The following is a 21,814-nucleotide window of genomic DNA, read 5'->3' on the forward strand; positions in this document are numbered from 1 at the left end:
GCATTCACTTTCTGGCTGACCTGTGGGCTGTATTGCTTGTCCCCGCAGATGTAAGCAAAGGCGAGTCCTGCAAGGAGAACTGTACTTGTCCCTCCTGCTCACTCCGGGCCCCGACCATAAGTGACTTACTCAATGATCAGGACTTACTTGACGTCATCAGGATAAAGCTGGATCCATGTCACCCGACAGTAAAAAACTGGAGGAATTTTGCCAGCAAATGGGGCATGCCCTATGATGAACTGTGTTTCCTGGAGCAGAGGCCTCAGAGCCCCACCCTGGAGTTCTTGCTGCGGAACAGCCAGAGGCCAGTGGGTCAGTTGATGGAGCTGTGCAGGCTGTACCACAGGGCCGACGTGGAGAAGGTCCTGCACAGGTGGGTGGATGAGGAGTGGCCCAAGAGGGGGCGTGGAGACCACCCCAGGAACTTCTAGACCTCTGCTTCTTCGCACTGGCCTCTTTGGACCTGGAGAAAACCACAGGTTAAGGAGGAATGGGGATCTGTTCTTCTTCTTCTTTTTTTTTTTTTTTAAAGAGTTAGGATAAGGACATGGAACCGGACATGGGTTTTCCCCAAAGCTGGGGTTTGTTGTTTTGTTTTTTGTTTTTTGTTTTTTTTTTTGGAGGGTTAGGCTATGTTTTGGTGGTGGATTTTTGTTTGTTTAGTTTTGCACATCGGTTTTAATTTAATATCTGAATCCAGAATCAGGAAAGATACTTTGTAGACTCCGATAGGGACTGGGGTCGAAGACTACAATCGGAATGGATTCATGCCATGATGAAAATAAAATTGCCCTTTCCCTTCAATGCTGTGGAAGCCTGAAATAAGAACTAGGATTGTTGATGGCCCCATGCGATCGTCCCCCGTGGGATCCTTCATGATGGACAGCGTTCCCACAGCTTACAAGAAAACGGCACAGAGAAGTTACCTAGTTTGTACCTTTTTCAGTCATAAAGTACTTAGGTGAAGTGGCAGGATGTTGGTATTATGGGCCACACCTTCAGACCGTATGTGCCATCTTTTTTATTGATATACTTTGGTAATCTGCACACTATCAAAAACGGCATTCGTCCAAGTGTTTTTTCCAAGAAATGCAAAATTGGTGGTGGGAGGACAGAGTCCAGAATCAGCGGGGGAATAGGACCTCGGGCGTGGTGTTTGACAAAGAGAGTACCAGAAAATGTCCTTTGTCACCCAAGATTTTTTTTAAATTAACTTAATTTTAGATAAGGCTGAATGTTTCACCCCTGAGATCAAGCTCAGTTAAGAAATAAATAAAAATCACCTGGCCCATGGTTGAAGTATAACCACTCTTCTAGCCCCTGTCCAGGGCCACTGACAAACACTACATAACGTTTAGCCAAGAACAGGGAATCGGTATCAAAATCCACACTTAAAAGGATTTTAAACCAAATGAAAAATTGGGTCCAAGCAATATCTGATGTTCTTATTTGATGGTTTAAAGGGAGGTGAAGTGTGGAGGATGGAAGGTTTTGTTACTGGAGAGATCCGATTTTCTCGATTTTTTTTTACAGGGTAACAGATACAAAGCTTGCTTGGCAATTCCAGAAAAGGCACTATTTGGTTTTGGCTGTGGGTTCAGAAAATTAAGGCACTTGTTACAGTTTGGTGGGGTTCTGTATACACCCTCGATTCAAATAAGCAAAAATGACGAAGAACATTGATGGGAGTACAAAAAAAGATCAGGACTAACGCAAAAGAAAATTATTTTCTCAACCACCAACGTATTTTTCCATGGGCGGTTTTAGGGTTTTTATTAGGTTGCTAATATACACAGTCAGCTTCACTATCAAATGTAAACTCTAAGCTAGGAAAAGCTACGGAGATTTCCTCATCACTTCTCATCCAGGGTTCTTTGCACCCAACTCATCTTCCCTTGTCTGACTGATCCGATAAATGTCAGGTTTATCACACGATGTATTTAAAGGAGCAGCAAGTAATAAAAGGTGGAGATTTTTAAAAATAGGTCCTTCTGCAGTTGATGTCCAATGAGGGGTTGTTAAATATTTATCGTCAGCCCTGCTCTAGGCACTGTACAGAACTCAGTAAGGGGGCTCCAGTCTTGTAGGAATTTGATTTTATGTTCCATGTTCTCGTTAAGTTTACATGTGACACGCGCCCCCCCCCCCAATATGTTAGCCCAAAATTTGCTGTGGGAAAATACAGATGAGCTTTTGGCATTCGTTCCTGACCTGTAAGGGAAGGGGAACAGAAAAGTGTTGTGATTATTCAATGCAATATGGTATGGACCCCCAGCGGGGGATGCTGTCACCTGTGTCCCGCCACCCTTGGGATACAGGGAGCCTGACAAATGTCCGGCCGACTGCTGCCTGGCCAGGTGCCACAGGAAGTCCCTTCCCTCTCCGTGCTGCTGGGGAACTGCACCTTTTTATTACAGTGCCCCCCTGCCCGTCTCCATCCTGGCAGACTGGTCACCCCAGCTCAGCACCAGCGGGCTGTGGGGGGGCTCTGACCAGGTAGAAGCGGGGGGGGGGGGGGGGGGGGGGGAAGGAGGGAGATGGGAGGGAAAAGCCCTTTGGCTCCCTTTCCTCAGCCTGCTCCTTCCTCCTGCAGCCTCTAGGTCTCCACCTCCCCCAGACAGAGACCCAAAATAACAGGTGGTAGCACCACCCCTACCCCCAGCCATCATTCCTGTTAGGGAGTGGACCTGGGGGGAGGGTGGGAGGTTTCCCTTATTTCCAGAGACTTCCTCCGCCTCCAACTCACACAGAACAGAGGTGCAATGGGAAGAAAGAGCAACCTAAAGGAGGAGAGGATTGGAATAATACCACCGCCACTACCCTGACCTGCCTCTGCTGCTGCCTCACCAACTTCCCTGGTCTTCCCCTCCCCCACCCCTGGAGTTCCCAGCTCAGTGGGTGCCAGCTCTACTGACCCTGGCAAGTCACAGAACTCCCCTCAGCCCTCCCCCCAGTGCTTTGAACAGTAGCGAGGGGGGAGGTGGTCTTCTAAATTTCCTTCTATTAGGGCCACAGCTGCAAGTTTTAAAAAATGTTTAAGGTCCTAATATCCCAGATGTGAAATCTGGAAAATACTGTGACAAATTTTCCCACAGAAACACAGTTATAGATGGAGGTCAGGTTTTTTAGAACTGTCGGTTCTAGATTTCACAAATTCCTGAATTTAAAGTTTTTTGTAAGCTGGCTTGGGAACGTGTGTCCACACATCCCTGTTGGCACTGCTTCTGGGGGGCAGATTTCCAATTCCAAACTCAAACTTTCAATCTCAAAACTGACTTTCAACAGAACTTATCAACATATGTATCTTCAACACGGCTATTGTTCCTAAGTGTCTGCTGAACTTAACTTTGAATTAGATAAAATATGTTAAGACAGAATTCAGGGGATTCAGGTATGGGTTCGGTGGTGTGGGCTCCTTTACGGTCAAATTCAGGAATTTCAGGAAAAGCATGTGACCACAGAGTTGTCCCCCCCACCCCCCAAACCCCCCATTTGGCATCATTACTTCCAAAGACCTCATTGGGAATAATTTCCAATCCTAGCTATGAAAGCTTAAAATTCCTGTTTATAATTGCATGGGGGAAATGGCAGGGTAGACAGGGTTTGTTTGTTTTTTTTAAATAGGGGAGTTGACATGACTATACTGTTTGAATTTGATTCTACCGTTATTTGCACCTACTGCCATCTCTAGCGATTGACATTTACTTTATGATAAGTTTGAATTATTAGAAATACATTAGCAGAGGGGCACCTGCGTGGCTTAGTGGGTTAAGCCTCTGCCTTTGGCTCAGGTCATGATCTCAGGGTTCTGAGATGGAGTCCCGCATCAGGCTTCCTGCTGAGCAGGGAGCCTGCTTCCCCCCACCCCTTCTCCCCCTGCTGCTCCCCCTGCTTGTGCTCTCTCTCCTTCTCTCACTCGATCTGTCAAATAAATAAATTCTTTAAAAAAAAAAGAAAAATATATTAGCAGACAGAAATTCAGCCAAGAAGTTTTCTTAAATACAAGTTCATCTGGATTCTAGACTTTGATTAAATGTAGGGTGACTTTTGTCTCTGTTACATACGGGCATATCAAAGAGTAATCTTCAACAGAAATAAAACCAGAACTCATTTGTGTAATAACCCAAAATACTTTTTAAGTTAATTTTCAACAAATACATATTGTAACAGCAGGACACCTGGGTGACTTAGTCGGTTAAGTGTTGGACTCTTGGTTTCTACTCAGTTCGTGACCTCATGAGTCATGGGATCAAGCCCCGTCTGGGGCTCTGAGCTCAGCAGAAAGTCTGCTTGAGGATTCTCTCCTCTCCCCATCCTGGGTCATTCTCTTTCTCTCTAAAATAAATAACTTTTTAGCACAAATACTGTATGTAACAGCATAAATATGCTGAGACTTCACAAAAGTGGGAGTGGAAAGGAAGGAAATCACTTGATAATTAATTGATCAAATAACTGCTAAAATGTAAGTTCATTAATACGTAAGAGTTTTTCCCATGATGTGTTCCTGGGGATCTTGGTTAAATTGTCCATGCTATGAATGAAACTGCTTATGATGAGGTCTTTTTGCCAGTAGAAAGATGAAATCACTTTAGCTACGTTCCAGGATAATCTTTCAAACAGCACTTGCGTACTGCTGTGTTACGTAGTGAGGCTTTATGTTATGAGCCCAGTTTATTTGCTTCCAATACAAAATGTGGAGATTTCATGTGAGAAAGGGAAGCAAAGCCACAATAAACACCACACACACCCAAGACACATACACGAGGAGGAAGGCTCTTGGGAGAGACTCAAGCCAGGCTTTCCTTCAATTGTAAGACTTAAAATGGTTAGGGCTTCAGTTGTTTGCCAGGATTGCCCACCGATATTTCTTTTTTAAGATTTTATTTATTCATGAGAGAGAGAGAGAGGCAGAGGGAGAAGCAGAGGGAGAGGGAGAAGCAGACTCCCCGCTGAGCAGGGAGCGGGATATAGGACTCCATCCCAGGACCCCGGGATCATGACCTGAGCTGAAAGCAGACGCTTAGCCGACTGAGCCACCCAGGTGCCCCCACCAATATTTCTAGATACCCCGTACGGAGAAGGCACCCATTTTAGTGGTACCAAATAACAATCATTCAACATAGAAATTTTGTGGTAATAGAAGATAGTACATTTCAGGTTCTCCTTGAGAGTAATTTTTATGTGGTGCTGCCCTCTCCTGGAGCATAAAATGGGCACACACATCCTTTCTGGTTTGGCTGCTGTCCTAAGTAAGACCAGCCCAGAACCAACCTTGTATTCATTATAGTTTAACACCTATAATGATGAAAGATGGGAAGAGCTCAGTTATTTTCCAGAAGGAGGCTGGCAGAGCTGAGATGAGGGTCCAGTAGCCCCTTCGTCCTCTTGTCAGTTGTGTGATCAGCCTGCTCTCCGAATAGGTCCAGGCTCTGGGAATTCAGTCAGTGAGACTTTTCCTCCATGTAGTTCTAGAGCTTGCTGTTTGTGGATGTTTGCTCTTTCTCCCTTTCGACTTAGCGGTGCTCTTCCGTATTCAGGGAAGTGGTTATGAGCAACAGTGACTTTCCTGTAAAAAGGCAAAGGCATCGCTCTCAGTTACAGCAGCCGTCGACCACGAGCACTAGCTTTCTTCTTCCTGTATAATTTAAGTACAAAAATATATTCTTTTAAAATATATTCTTTTAAATAAAAATATATTCTTTTAAAAACAACATTCATTACTAAGATCTAGCAGATTTCCTGGGTTTTTTTTTTTTTAAAGCAATAGATATTTTGTTTTGATTTGAACCAAGACCACATCCTCCTTATAACCTTCTCTGCTTCTGCCCTTCCTGTTCTATACTTTCCCTTTCCTGGAGCCCAGGTTTCTGCTTTGGGTTCTTATCTTAGAGCCATTCACTTGTTTCTGAGTCAGATTTCCTTGCTGCGCCCACGGCCCTCTCCCTCCCAGGTATGGACTAACCTCAGCTTCCTCTGTTCACTTACACAAGCAGAAACGATGCTTTGGGTCATTTTTCATATTTAATGACACTTTGGGCCTAATATTGTTTAAACCGTTTCCTACCCTTGTAACTGAAACACACATAACTACGTTCACCCAAAGAAGGGCAGAGAAATGGTCACCCTGATTTGCTGCGTGATTTCCTGCTTGGGAATTCAGGCTGAAGCCTGTGCATTTGAGTATAAATGGATGAGGGCAAGTCTTGCTTCCCTGGTGTGTAGAGAAGCTCATGGCCATGATCCTAACCCTTGTGCTGGGCCTGCTGAAGCCTTGGGGTGCGTGGGGACCCCAGTGGGGTGCTTCCCACCTCGAAGCCCACAACAGACAAGAGCCTGTTCTCTTCCCTCCTGGAGCTGTGCTTGGCTGAGGATGCCTTGTAGAAACCAGCTCCACAGCTGACCTGAAGTCATCAGTCAACAGTGCAACTTGAGATGAAATGATTTCCAAAAAACGCTTTTGGAAATGTTAAAAAAAAGGGGGGGGGGTAGCTTCTCTTGACTTCCCAAGCTGAGCCACACTCTTCCATGTTATGTGACAGCCAATGACCCCTGTTCCTTTGAGGCACGCCCTCAGAAGCTTCCTGGAGAACATTTCTTTAGCTGATAAAGACGATGCTTTGAAACGACTGAATTTCTGTGATACTCCATTTATATATCTTAATGGTGTACTTTTTAAGCTGCTCTCATTTTGATGTCCTGTATGATTTTGTATTTTTCTTATAAACAACTAAAGATTATAATAACTCTAACAATGCGTACTGCAACATTGGAGACTGGTGTCAACCATTATCTTGGACTGGTGCTTTTATGTGGATTCCAACGCGATCATTGGTTCATGTGATCTGTTGGTCAGTCGTCAGTCAGAAAACTAGTGAGTTTCTTAAAATGTGTTCTGGACACTGGGGATGCAAAGATAAGCAACACCATCCCACCCTCAAGGAGGGTGTAGAGAGGGTGAATCCCTGTACACCATAAGAGATGTTCCTGGGAAGAGCAGTGTACCTTCGGTCTAGGAATGGGCAAACAAAATTGAGAATCACTGAGATAGGAAGAAAGACAAGTAAATAGACACTCTGATATCCGTACATGAAGGATGATTTTATGGTTACTTCCTGCCTCTTCTACCTTTCTGTCTCTGGCCATGGCTTGTCCTCCAAGCTGCCAGATATCACGAACTAATGACCTTGACCTTTCCACACGGATGTGTCCTCAAAGTCAATCTGTCCTAAAGTGAACTTGTGACCCTTCCTTCCAAACTTGTTTCTCACCAGAGTTCCCTATCTCACCACTCACCCTGTTGCTTAAGTGAGCATAAAGATCTCCTTTCCTGCCAAGTCTACCTCCCTAATGTCGCTGAAATCTCTTCCCTCCTCCCCATCTTCATGACTGTTATCCTAACTCAAACAGTCTCCCTTCCTCACCCTGTAAGGGCCTCCCAGTCAGTTTCCACATAGTGGATGGATCCTGTCATCACCATGTTAACCTATTCTATGGATTCTTATTTGTGAGGTAAGTTACTGTGAGACTGCCCCCCACCTGGCACCATCTTGCTCCATTCTCCCATAGCTCCTGGTGCTTCAGCCTCACTGGATCCTAGGTCCTCAAGGTTGTCATTCCTTTTCCTGCCCGTGTCTTCACCCCATGCAGCTTCCTCTGCCCTGTCCACACATAGCTGAGCTAATACCTCGATACAGGACCCTTCCCAGCTGACCCTACTCAGCTCCAGGCTTCACCCTCAACACCAATAGCTCAGAGAAACCGCCCCTGACTCCCAGAATGGTTGTCTTCCTGTCATCTACTCCACAGCCCGACCCACAAAAGTGACCACTTACTCTACTCACCTCTGGGTCATCAGTACTAACTAGCCTCGAAGAGATTCTAAATATGCTGAATGAATGAAGTGGAATTAGTACATAAATAAAGATGCTAAATAAAGCCATCTTTCTTTACACAGCCTGCGAGGAGGAAAAAGTTTTAAATAGAAAGTACAAAACAAGGGGCTTCCCTCTCCAATCCGTGAATGCCTCTGGACACTAGAACTCTTGTTCCTCTCGAGGTTCACCCGTTCCCTCCTTCCCGTGGGCTTAAAAGGTCAAAGCAAAAATGTGGAATTTGCAAAGTGGTGACGGGCCCACAACTTGGTGAATATTCTAGAAGGCACTGAATTGGGCACTTGAAAATGGTTAATACGGCGAATCTCATGTCCAGTAAATTGTACTCCAAGTGGGGGAGGAAAAGAGCTTAAAAAGTCATCACCGCTGCCCCCACAGGAGAAAGTGAGGCGGAAAGACCAGCTGAAAGACAGGAGCCTGCTGCTGTGGGGGAGAGAGGGCCAGGGAGAAGACAGGAAGTGGGGAGGCCAGCAAGAAGCTGGTTGCAGACCGAAAACGAACGTTAACATGCTGTGTCAACTACACTCAAAATTTCCTTTTTAAGATAATAAAATGAGGGGCACCTGGGTGGCTCCGTGGGTTAAAGCCTCTGCCTTCGGCTCGGGTCATGATCCCAGGGTCCTGGGATGGAGCCCCGCATCGGGCTCTCTGCTCAGCGGGGAGCCTGCTTCCCCCTCTCTCTCTCTGCCTGCCTCTCTGCCTCCTTGTGATCTCTCTCTGTCAAATAAATAAATAAAATCTTAATAATAATAAAATGAAATATAAATGTAAAACCAGAAAACGAGCAAAACAGGGAGCTGGTCTTAACAGTTAAGACTGCTCTGTGACCCCTGAACCAGGCCAGTTGTGGCCCATCTCCTTCGTGGCAGCAGGACGACAAGAAGCACCCTGAAGCCCTGCCTTCCTCTTCTCTCTGCGTGCCTCAGAGCTGAAGATCCAGTTCCTCAGAGGGTCTGTGTAGCAAGGGACTATGCTCCCAGTGCCACCATGCATCCAAAGACCGTATCCTGATGGCACCTTGGCCGTTCCCTTTCCCAGGTCAGAACAGGACAAAACACCAAAGAGGCCCAAGTGATCATGGCTGTTGCTGTTGGATTTGTACAAGTTACAGAAAATCGTCGTATGTTTGGTATAGACTCAGTAAATAATGTAAGAGAACCAACTGGGCCACAAAAACAGAAGGGAGTGTAAACTGAAGACAAATAAATTATGGTATTTGTTTTCCATTCAAACTTCTCCCACTGTAAAAACAGCAACAACAACAACAAAAAAAACCCAAGTTTAACTTCATGGTTGCCTATAGCTGCCTACCATCTACATCTTTCTTCTCTCCTTCACAGCCTAGCCTCTTGAAAGAATTTGTCTGTTCTTTTGGTCTAGAACTCTTAGTTTCCCATTGGATTCATTGGCTTGCTGGAGTCTGACTCCAGTGAAAGTATCTGGCAGAGGTGAAGAATGAACTTCTAACTACTGAGGCATCCACTCATCCACACCAGGCCTTATCCTTATGTAGACGGGAGCTCATCCTGCTCCGTGCGTGGCCTCTAGTGTCCACTGGCGAGGCTCACGTCTGTTGCCAAAGTGGCAGCACAGACCCAACAGATAATGGTTGCACGGGATCCGAGGAGCTGCGGAGCTGAGACTCTAGCCCTGGTTACTGCTGGCTGGATCTGGACATGTGGGGGGAATGGGACAGGCCTTCCCACCGAAGTCATATCTGCAGGAGCCTCCCAGGAGAGAGCACAATCTGAGAAAAGGAACTGAGTGTACAACAAACTCCTAAGCTACCAACACATAGTCATTGGAAGGAAGTAGGAGTTTTCAGCATACTATAGTGAGTGCTTCTAGAATATTCCACCAGTGGATGCCCCAAACCTGGAGATCCCATCAACAAATACCACACCTCTGACAAACTGTGGCTCAAAGGGAGGGAACGATGCCCCCTCACTCTATCACAAATTCCCCTGGAGCTTTGGCACCCTGACTGCCCAGGCTGGCTATGGCAGAACAGAACCGTGAATAGCTGAGTGGGGACCAGGAGGGCCTTTGACCCCCAGAGCCACAGCCATGTGGCTGGAGAAAGGCCCTCCATGCCCAGGGGAGAAATGCTTTATCCAGAGAAGGCTGAGAATCCCATGGGAGAGAAACCTAGAGGTGATGTCACCATTGACTCCCAGGGAAGCATTTCTGCCTGGAGAGAACTCAGCGGGTGCCGAGGGCCTCCTGTCTGCAGGGAGAAGTGAGAAGCTGGGGAAATTTTTCTTTCTTTCTTTCGTCTTTCCCTTGGCTTCTGAGACTCCATTTTCTCCCAGTTCTTTTCTACTTCTCTGATTTTTTCCTTCTCATCCCCTTTGTGACCTCCTCTGCCTCAGTGTTTCACTAAATGGTTGTGGCTCTCAGTGTTGCATTTTTCCTTCCCTGCCCTTCTCATGTTCTACTCAATCTCTCCAACTTCGATTACAACCTCTCTGCTAGTAACCCACGATCCCATTGCTTAGTCCTGACCACCTCCTGTGCCCCCTATACAGAATGCAACTGTCCACTGAACAAGTCCCAGTTGCCTCAAATAGAATACATCCAAAATGGCAGACATCATATCCTGCCCAATATCTGTTCTTCCCCCTAAATTACCTCAGAGAAGAGTGCCCATTTACTCCAGTCATGAACTCGGAAGTCAGGCTTGGCATTGTCCTCCTTCGTGACCACATGCTAGTGATCACTAGTCCCAGTGGTCCTGCCTCAGTCCCTACCACCCAGACCAGCCCAGGGGCTCATTTACTCTTGTCCAGCCCTATTGCTGTCATCATAACTGGTCTCCCCAACCCCCAGCCAGTTTCCCTTTATGCCCCACCACCCCAAGTCAGATTACTATTCTGCTTAAATTCCTGTGTTTGCTTCCCCTGCACTCTACTATATCCCACCCCCAGCTAAATCAAATACCTGTCCCCATCAGTAAAGGTGCTTCAACTTAACATTTAAATATTTAGTGAGAAAACTCAAATGGAGGAGGGTGTTCCCTGGAAGGTTGCTGAAAGCTTCATTCCTTTCACAAATAATGCTGTTGTGTAAGCACCATGCCAGACCCTGAGGAACTGGGTAGACGTGATTCTGCCTTTCTGACCACATGCCCATGGATGGGGCAGCCCACCCCAGCATCACTGCCCAATCTCAGCCATGTCCCGCCCCCACTAAGTGCTAGATCTAGCAGCTTCTGGTCTACCTGGCCAGGATCCCCCCATCATAGCTAACAAAGAGGCAATTTCCAAATGTATGTGTAGTAGGGTTCTTAAGAGAAGCAGAACCACTAGGGTGTGTATATTAATACAAAAGGAGACTTATTCTAAGGGATTGGTTCATGGGACTATGAAGGCTGATACATCCCAAGATCCACAGTGTGAGTTGGCAAGCACAAGACCTGGAAAAGCTGGTCATGTTAAGTTCCAGTCTGGAAGCTGATGGGCTCAAGACCCAAAAAGAGTAATGTTTCAGTTGAAATGTACACGCAGGAGAAGATGAGTCCCCACTCAAGCCCATCAGACAGGAGGAGCTCCCTTTTACTTGTGGGCAGCTCAGACCCTTGTTGTATTCAGGTCTTCCCTTGATTGAATTAGGCCGGCCCACCCTGGGGAGGGCAATCTGCATACTGGGTTTGCCAAGTCAAATGTTAAACTCACCCAAAAACCCTATTACAGACACGCTTAGAATAATGTTTGACAAATGTCTGGGCACCCTGTGGCCCAGTCAGGTTGACACAGAAGGTTAACTCAACTAACTGACTCACAGCACGTCAATATATTTGACTGAACCTAGAATACTTTTAGGAAATACTGACCTCTAATACATTTAGAAATTGGTTTATTTTTTAAAAATGATTGAGGGCTTAGGGAAATCATTGAAGGTAGGTCCACATGGATGGACCTTGAGGACATGGTGCTAAGTGAAATAAGTCAGACGGAGAAATATGCTCTTATTTATATGTGGAATCTAAAAACCAGCTCATACAGAAAAACAGATAGATGGTTGACAGAGACCAGGGAGGGGGATGGGAGGGGGTGCAAAATGGGTGAAGGGACTCAAAAGGTACAAACTAATAATCATAAGATAAATAAGTCATGAGGATGTCGCATACCACAAGGTGACTATAGTTACCAATACCATACTGTATATCTGAAAGTGGCCAAGAGAGTTCATCTTAAAAGTTCTCAATATGAAAAAAAATTTTTTTATCTATGTGTGGTGATGGATATTCACTTGACTATTATGATCGTTTCACAATGTCTACATATATGGAATCATTATGTTGCACCCCGGAAACTAATACAATGTTAACGTCAATTATACCTCAATGAAAAGGAAGGAAGATACACAGATGGTGAATAAGCACATAAAAAGATGTTCCACATCATATGTCATCAGGGAATTGCCAATGGAAACAACAAGAGACACGTCTTAGAATGGCCAAAATCCAGAACACTGACTCCACCAAATGCTGGCAAGGATGTGGAGCCACAGGAATGCGTCTTCATTGCTGGAGGGAATACAAAACAGTTCAAACATTTTGGAAGACAGTATGGACGTTTCTTACAAAATTAAGCATGCCCTTACCCTATGATCCAACAATCACGCTCCTTGGTACTTATACAAAGATCTGCACAGAAGCCTGAACACACATGTTTAACTGATTTTTTAAAAAATATTTTTATTAATTTATTTGACAGAGAGAGATCATCACAAGTAGGCAGAGAAGCAGGCAGAGAGAGGGCAGGGGAAGCAGGCTCCCTGCTGAACAGAGAGCCCGATGCGGGGCTCGATCCCAGGACCCTGAGATCATGACCTGAGCTGAAGGCAGAGGCTTAACCCACTGAGCCACCCAGGCACCCTGAACACACATGTTTGTAGCAATTTATTTATTTATTTATTTATTTATTTATTTAATTTAATTTAAAAAGCTATACCTCCAACTATATGTGAGACAAACACTTTAGTCAGAAAAGAAGGACTTTATAACCTTGAATGAAAGCAGGAACACTCTTCTTAACTCTAGCTAAGTCAGGAAACCTGAATGACAGCTCTTTATCACTGTGTTTCGATTATGCTTTTGAGAGGTGCCCTACTGAGGTGCCTGGGTGGCTCTGTCAGTTAAGCGTCTGCCTTTGGCTCAGGTCACGGTTCCACGGTACTGGGATCAAGTCCCACATTGGGCTTCTTGCTCAGCAGGGAGCCTGCTTCTCCCTCTGCCTGCCAGTCCCCCTGCTTGTGCTCTCTCCCATAAATAAAAAAATAAAATAAAATAAAGAGAGTGCCCTATTGATCAAATTGTTAGATAATAAGCTAATTCTAAGAGCCACATATGTGAAGCTGTATTTTTTTCATTCTCCATATCACGAAACAGAATGACTGGCACAAGGATGAAGATATAGTTATTCAGAACACAAGAAGGGCCAAATGCCAAGGGTATTTAAAGAGTAAGACCCTCCTTTTCCTTGGAGAATCTAGAGCCCAGTCTTGGCTCTGGCCTGTACATCCCTCCTAAATCCCCATAACTGGTGGGGATAGTGGCTGCCTGTCATAGGATTTGAGTCAGAAAACGTTTCCACTTCCTGCCACCTCCACTGGTGTGGCTCTCCTAGCCTGTCTTATTTTGCAAAAAAGACCTAGGCAAAATCTGATAAAAGTTCAGTGAAGGTATAACCTACTCTTATTTTCTGTTTCTATGAGAGAAATTTGGGGGTACCTCTGGGATGTAAGAACTGTGGCACTTAAATATGGCAAACGTCATCGCCAAACCAAAAGGCACCTGGGATTTCCCGAATTTTAAAAGTAATGACAGCTAATGTACTTACATGGTATTTATAACTTGTTTATATATGTTACAGATAATTAACTCTTTAAGCCCTCAGGGCCCTATGAGGTAAGTACTCCTCTTATCTACATTTTATGGATGAGAAACCCAAGGCACAGAATGGTTAAGTCACTTGCTTAAGGTCATATGGATGGCAGCATCCAGATCCCAACACGTGGTCTGGTCCCAGAGGCTCTGCCCTGTACCACTCAGCTCTGCTTTCACAACCACCCAAGGACAGGAAGTGAAGAAACACACACGCAGAAATGACTACCATGAGGAAGTCACAAAATTCCTGGAGTATCTCCAATTTCATTCCTCTTGTTATTTTTCAAAAGCTCTGTCGGTTTCCCTAGAGTGAATCCAGTAAAATCTTGGAGGGAAGGAAAAAAGAACGGAAGGAAGGAAGGAGGGAGGGAGGAAGAGAGGAAGAAAGGGAGGAAGGGACAGGTAGGTGACAGGAAAGCTGGGGGGGGGGGGCGCCCTAGACCGGTTGCATTCCCTTCCACCGTCTGAAAGGATTGTTGGTGGCCATGTAGATGGCAGCAAATTTAGGAAAGCAAAGGAAAAAAGGTTCAGCCTTTGGGGCTTTGAAGAAGAAAAAGGAAGAGTGGAGCCTGGCTTACCAGAGAGAAGGTACACTGAATTCGCAGACACACATCCATTAGCACCCATGAATCCTGTATTTCTGAGATCACATTAGCCAGACTGCCTTATGAAGGAATCTTCAGGTCAAAGAAATGATTTGCTTTGATTGCCGTTTCCCCCTCATGCAGCAAGCTCCTCAAGGGCCAACCCCTGACCCATAACACTTAGCATATACCCAGAGCAGGAATAATAGAATTGCCAAGCATGACAGCCACGTGGGGAAGAAGACATTTGGAGTGAAGGGGGCCTTCAGGAGCGAGAGTGGCCCAAGAGGGTGGTAGGAAGTTTTGGTTGTCTGGCCAATAACATTTAAAAGTTCTTAAACAGCTACTTGATTTCATACAGGGGTTTGGAAGAGAGAGTTTGCTTCAAAAAATTATGTGAACTGCATTAACAATGCATTTATAAATTATCAGTAGAAGCATAGACATTTCAAGAAACAAACCACATGATTTTCACACACCTCTAATAATTTGGGGTGAAGTACTTTTGTGGAGGACATCTGGGACTACTCTTAGGGACACTTAAGTACTATCATAATTACCCGATTTTTCTCAAACCACAGTAGTCCTATGTTACACATGTGAAAAGGTGATTAAATATCTATAAGACCTAGAATATTTTATTTATTTATTTTTAAAGACTCTATTTATTTAAAGAAAGAGCCTATGAGAGCAAGAGCAGGGATGGGGGGTGGAGGGGGCAGAGGGAGAGGGAGAGAATGAATCCCAAGCAGACTCCGAACTGAGCTCGGAGTCCAATGCCGGGCGATCCCGCAACCTTGAGACCATGACCTGAGCTGAAATCAAGAGCTGGACACCCAACCAACTGAGTAACCCAGGAGCCCCAGACCTACATTATTTTAAAAGATGATTTTTTTAAAAAACTCTGTGAATTGGATTAATTCGTAGAATTTTACATAAAAAGATGATGTTGTAGAGAAAGCACAGCATCTTTATCGACGTATGAAGATGTTCATTCTTTGTGTTTGCCCTGGGTATGTGATGCGTTAGTATTCTTGTTTATACGCTGTTTCTGTAAGAGCCTGCTGACTTTGTACTAAAAATGCACAGTAAAAATGATTTCATTAAAAACAAAGCAATAACTACAAAAACTCTCTTACAAGAGAAAGTAGCCCTTGGACTTTCGACTTGAATGAAACAACAAAACTTATCCCAGATTATAAATGTCTAAAGGCTCACTCAGGTCGCATGGGCACAACAAGAACTGTAAACCCAATTAGCTATACGATCAAGATTGCAAGTCTCGGCATCTGTGGCCCCCAACCCCACGTCTCAAAGACTTGGGTTTGAGTGTGCATCAGTGAGCAGCAGGGCCACAACTCCGTTAAAGGAAGGAGCAGCCACGAACCACACAGAGATCAAGACACAAATGGGTGTGAAAAATCAAGATATTCAGGCCAGGCACTGAATTTTCTTTGATGAAAAAAAAATGTTGCATTGCAAGGCTGGCAGAGATGAACAAAGATGGGAGAGGAATCGGGTGCCTTTTTGGGAATATCTTGGAGCTTCACGTACGCTAGCGTGTGGGACAGGACTGTGCTAGGCTCACGGCATGGCTCATCAGGCTGCTATGCCAGCAAAGCCCAGAATTCGAAATCACTCATCCAGAATTTATCCTCACTATTTGGACATGATATTCCCCCAACAGATTGGTTTGAATATGCATCTCCTGGGATAGAGACTTAAATAAACTCCTCCTTGGTTGTTATGGCCTCCTTGTCATAATACTCTATGTTAGGGCTGGGCAAATAATTATTTTCCTCTGCACACACATCCATTGTATAATCTTGCCAGTGTGTTCAGATGGACAAAAAAGGAATAATAAGTGTGTGGTTATTAGGAACACATACCGAACTAGCTGGGGCGTGGCGGGGGGGGGGGGGGGGGCTGGTTTACCTACGGAGGAAGAATTCCTTGATGAATTTTTTAAAAGATTTTATTTATTTATTTGACAGAGAAAGATCACAAGTAGGCAGAGAGGCAGGCAGAGAGAGAAGGGGGAAGCAGGCTCCCCACTGAGCAGAGAGCCCAAAGCAGGGCTCCATCCCAGGACCCTGAGATCATGACCTGAGCCGAAGGCAGAGGCTTAACCCACTGAGCCACCCAGGTGCCCCTTCTTGATGAATTTGATGAGCCAGGTGGCTTTGTAATTCTAGCAGAGAGATGGCTTGTTAATTTGAATTTAAAAAAATAAAAAGCAAGAAAATAAAACCACTTCTCCAACATGAAAAAAACAAAAGAACCTTAAAAAATCTGAAACTCCCATTTTCACCTAAATACCTCCAGATATAGATCATTTCCAAAGAGCTAAGATCTCAGACAGATGTGTCTTACCTTTCAAGATACACACATGCCCAAAGGAAGTTGAGATGGCACATAGATATGAAGTATTAGCTGGGTTTCATCTGTCTTTTTAAAAGCAACATATGACTCCACTATGGGGTAGCCTTCTAGAAGGAAGGGTGCAAGTGTATGGGGGTGAGGCCTGCAGAGGTGGCAGGGGAAGTGGGATTCTTTTTTTTTTTTTTTTTAAACAGGTGTTAGCAGAGGAAAACTCCCAAGCAGTAAATCGGTTGCTCACTGAGTTAAAACAACACAGGACACTGTTGCCTGATCCCAGGTCCTGAGAACTGGCTAAGCACCCACTTTAAATAAATGTCCAGTAAGGGACTTTGGTGTTCTCAGTCTTCTTTTTTTTTTTTTAAAGATTTTATTTATTTGTCAGAGAGAGAGGAGAGCGAGCGAGCACAGGCAGACAGAATGGCAGGCAGAGGCAGAGGGAGAAGCAGGCTCCCCGCCAAACAAGGAGCCCGATGTGGGACTTGATCCCAGGACGCTGGGATCATGACCTGAGCCGAAGGCAGCTGCTTAACCAACTGAGCCACCCAGGCGTCCCAGTTCTCAGTCTTCTTCACCGCGCCCCTTTATCCTGCTGGCAGAAGTCAGTCTTGGCCTGCAGCTGGCCCCACCATCAGGTTTTGTGCTAAAATTGCCCTATTTCTCTTTTTCCTATAGCTTGTCACAGAGATGGGATTAAGTTCTAGAAAAGGTATCTGGGCATTTGGGATTATATTAGATTAGTAATTCAGTGGTCTTCACCTCTTTCAAAATACTCAGTTTCTAAATGAATCCAGCTTTATTTTTTTTTAAGACTTTATTTATTTGACAGAGAGAGACACAGTGAGAGAGGGAACACAAGCAGGGGGAGTGTGAGAGGGAGAAGCAGGCTTCTTGCCGAACAGGGAGCCCAACACAGAACTTGATCCCAGGACCGTGGGATCATGACCTGAGCCAAAGGCAGACACCTAACGACTGAGCCACCCAGGCACCCCTGAATCCAGCTTTAAATGCCTGGACTGGTTCCTGCACAGTCCTGCTTCCCAAATCTTGGGGTTTCATTCGTGAAAAACCCTCCAGGGGTATTGGGCTGGTTCTCTGAAGACCCGCTCTTTCATATGCATAATCTAGAATGATTTGACCCTTAAGTTTAACTACTGTAGTTTAACCATCACACTAACCACCCGAAGTGCTAAAGGTTGGACTGTCTTTACGACTCACGTGGGGGCCTATACAAGCAAAGGGCTCTGTTCCTAGAAATAGATCAGCTTCCTGATCACTTATGGCCAGAGCCTCTTCTCCTCAAAGGTGCTATGTTAGGGTCTAGTCTCTGTGCTACGAGGTATGGCTCTCAGGACCCCACCTCACGGTACGCCGAATTTTGACAATATTCACACTTTGAATAGCTCTGATTCTGAGTGGGGCTTATAGCTCTTAGTATAGTTCTCTGCCCCCAGCGCCTACCTAACACACCCCAATGTGTGTGTTAATAACGTTGGTTGGCTATTAAATGATAGATAAGGAAGAATGATAAGCAACAAGAGAGCTGGTAGCCTCAAATTCCAGCTCCTGGGCCAGATTATCTGGGTCATTATTTTCCTGATTCCTTCTAAAAGCCACACCCTGAGGGGGTCCCAGACACATTTTCCCAACCTCTAGGTCAGTATCCAACCTGGGCCACCGATGGTTTTCCACAACAATATTAATAGTTTTTCAAGGAATTTCTTGCACAGATTAAAAGGGTGATGATCTGCAGGTAACATGAGGAGCACGGGGTTCCTTAGGGTTTGTGGTTGTCAAACCCACATGACTTCTTGCCTAACCATGCAGATTGAGAAGTCCGCAGTCTACTCCCAGAAGTGCTTGCAAAACACAGACGTCAACATCTGCAGCTTTATACTGTCCCCTACACATTCTGTATGATCTGCCAAATTCGTCAAAACTCCAGTGAATCAGAGCTTATTTTCTTGTGCAGATTTTGGATTTATAACTAGGGGAAAAAATTAGACACACACAGGAAAAAAAAAAAAAAAAAAGATCTAAAAGAAATTAGACGGAGCCAAAGAGAAATAAGTTTGTGATGAAGTAAACATTTCAACCACTTGAAAATATATTTCTGCTTTCAATGCACTACTATTCATTACACTGCTTTGAAAAATAATATTTGAATAAAAAAAGAAGCTGGTGGGGTGCCTGGCTGGCTTGGTTGGTAAAGCATGTGACTCTTGATCTCAGGGTTGTGAGTTCAAGCCCCATGCTGTGGGTGAAGCCTACTTTAACAAAACCCTGGTGAGGGTGGGTGGGTGGCTCAGTGGGTTAAAGCCTCTGCCTTCGGCTCAGGTCATGATTTCGGAGTCCTGAGATCGAGCCCCGCATCAGGCTCTCTGCTCAGCAGGGAGCCTACTTCCCCCTCCCTCTGCCAGCCTCTGCCTACTTGTGATCTCTCTCTCTCTCTGTCAAATAAATAAAATAAAAAAATCTTTAAAAAATTAAAAAAAAAAAAAGCTGGTGAAAATGTGGTAGTCTAGTGAAAATTGGCCACTAACGGTACGCCTATGGTAATTTTAATGCATGAAATTATGCATACACATAATTTTAGAACCAGAAGTGTTTCTGGAATTCATCAGGAGACTGATTTTATAGCTGTAGAAACTATCACAGCTTTCAATTCAATAAAATACACTTAATTGGACATTCATGAGCATATATTAACTCTCAAACAATTTTTATGAAGAATTCTTCCTTTGCTCGCTAAGCTTTTCTTTCTTTTGGTCAAGACAATAATTTGTCTTCATTGAGCTCCTTGGGGAAATGGTGTACCTTAGGCCCAAGGAAACACTCAACCAGAGCTTTGTGATGGCCCCACGTGGGCAACAGTGCAAATAAAAACAATGGTTTGGCCCATTTTTTCTTTGCTTCTTCGTCCAAGTGTCTTTCTCTAAAATGAACCAGCTTGAGTAAGAGCTATTTTTCTTAAGTGCCAGATTTGAACTAACTGTTTTCACTTCTTTTAGATGACTTCTGTTTCTAGTTTTAATGTTGCATAGGCACTATTAGGAGAAATCACATTAATTCACTCAACAAACATTTCCTGATCACTTACTGTGGTCAGATCCTCTGCTATCTATGGTTGACAAGGGACAGTCCCCCAACCTCAAGGGCCAGCAAGTCCAGGAATGAAGATGGACAAGAAAACAGGCCATTACAACTCAGTGGAATAAAGGTATGTTGCAAACTTGCAACAAATATCTATCCCTTATCTTAATGATCAGTGATAGGTTTACTGCCAGTAACAGTAGCAAAAGAATAAATCCAACTCCGAAGGTGTTTGCCTACTGTGTGCTCACATGGCATGATGTGTGTGAGCAGTTCACACGCCATCCTGTTTCATCCTCACAACTCCAAGGCAGGTTTTATTACTCTCCATTTTATGGATAAAGGATCTCACCTAACCTCACATGAGCCAGCGGTCTTCCAATCGGGGTGTGCGCATCTCTGGACATAGACAGAGACTTGGCCTGGGGTCCTTGGCCAGGGATCATCTATTTGCAATTGTACCCTTTCTTGACATTGACCCTCCTGAGAAAGTAACCACCTGCTCTGGCGCATCCGGCTGACTCTTCTCCTGCTCCCCATTTCAGGATTGCTCTTCTCCCACTTTACCAAAACTTTCAGTCTTCCTATAGTTTAATATGGTGCATTGCCCTGAGAGATAAGGAAAAAAATCCACCTTGTCAAGTAAAAGAACAATTCAAATCAATGCCTGCAAACCTCCTTTCATAAACTCTGAAACTCCTTCTGGCCCATCAAAATAATCATCTTTGATAAAACTATGTTTTTTTATTTACAAAGTAATAAAATTTGTTGGTGTCATTTGATCAATCAGGTACAGGAAACTATAACAATAAAGAGATTTGTGAAAACTCAATGTTGGAGAAAATTTAATAGTTTGAGCCTTATGATCATAGGATTGAAGAAAAGTTATATAAACATTTTGTGGCAGAGACATAGGATGGATAGAAAATAAAGGCTTTCAAGCATTAAAAATGTCTTATACACAGATGAAATTCTACAGGAGAAATGAAGTGGATATGATTTCATGAGAGAAAAGAATAATGGGAAAAAAACTGTAAAATAGAAGTTTGGTCATGATTTCTTCATTGGATGATGGTGGATATCAAATCACTTTGGTATTTATATTCTACCTAATACATTTAAAAGAGTAATAAAACAAATTTATTTAAAATCTCAGTATTTGGGGGGCATTAGGGAGGCTTAGTCAGTTCAGCGTTCAACTCTTGATCTCAGCTCAGGTTCTGATCTCTGGGTCGTGAGTTCAAGCTCCACGTTGGGCTACTTCTGGGCATGGAGCTCACTTAAAAAAAAAGTAAATAAAGGGGTGCCTGTGTAGTTCAGTCAGTTGAGCCTCTGGCTCCTTGTTTCAGCTCAGGACATGATCTCAGGGTCATGAGATCGAGCCCTCCATCGAGCTCCATGCTCAGCATGGAGTCTGCTTGGGATTCTCTCTTTCCCTCTGCCCACACTCCTGCCCATGCTCTATAAATAAATAAATAAATGAATAAATAAATAAATAAATCTTTAAAAAAATAAAATGTCAATATTTGCAATATGCTAGAAATTATATTCCTTCTGACCAATTAAACCAAAACATCCATGTAAAAAGTGTGAAAGCTTACAGTTTACTATTTTTTTTAAAGATTTATTTATTTATTTATTTGACAGAGAGAGAGATCACAAGTAGACAGAGAGGCAGGCAGAGAGAGGGGAAGGGAAGCAGGCTCCCTGCTGAGCAGAGAGCCCGATGCGGAACTCGATCCCAGGACCCTGAGATCATGACCTGAGCCGAAGGCAGCAGCTTAACCCACTGAGCCACCCAGGCGCCCCAGAGTTTACTATTTTTTAACGACCTCATTTTTTTAAAGCAGTTTTAGGTTTACAACAAAATGGAAGGGAAGCTACAGAAATTTCCCATACCTCCTGCTCCCACACACACAAAGACTCCCCCATTACCAACATCACGCACCAGAATGGTACTTTTTGTGCTAAGGAAC

At 44.3% G+C, this 21,814-nt stretch overlaps 1 protein-coding gene across 3 annotated transcripts in view; it reads left to right on the forward strand.

Moving 5' to 3' along the window:
* EDARADD (EDAR associated via death domain) overlaps positions 1-3,750 on the forward strand; it is an 87,256-nt gene extending 83,506 nt beyond the window's left edge. For all 3 annotated transcript variants that reach the window (XM_047702542.1, XM_047702541.1, XM_047702540.1), the window contains exon 6: positions 49-3,750. In XM_047702542.1, coding sequence (XP_047558498.1) covers positions 49-431 — 383 coding nt within the window. In that variant the 3' untranslated portion in view covers positions 432-3,750. The remainder of the gene's footprint in view (positions 1-48) is intronic.
* The last annotated feature ends 18,064 nt before the right edge of the window (positions 3,751-21,814 follow it).

This window comes from Lutra lutra, chromosome 14 (assembly GCF_902655055.1).
Source record: "Lutra lutra chromosome 14, mLutLut1.2, whole genome shotgun sequence".
Taxonomy (NCBI): Eukaryota; Metazoa; Chordata; class Mammalia; order Carnivora; family Mustelidae; genus Lutra; species Lutra lutra.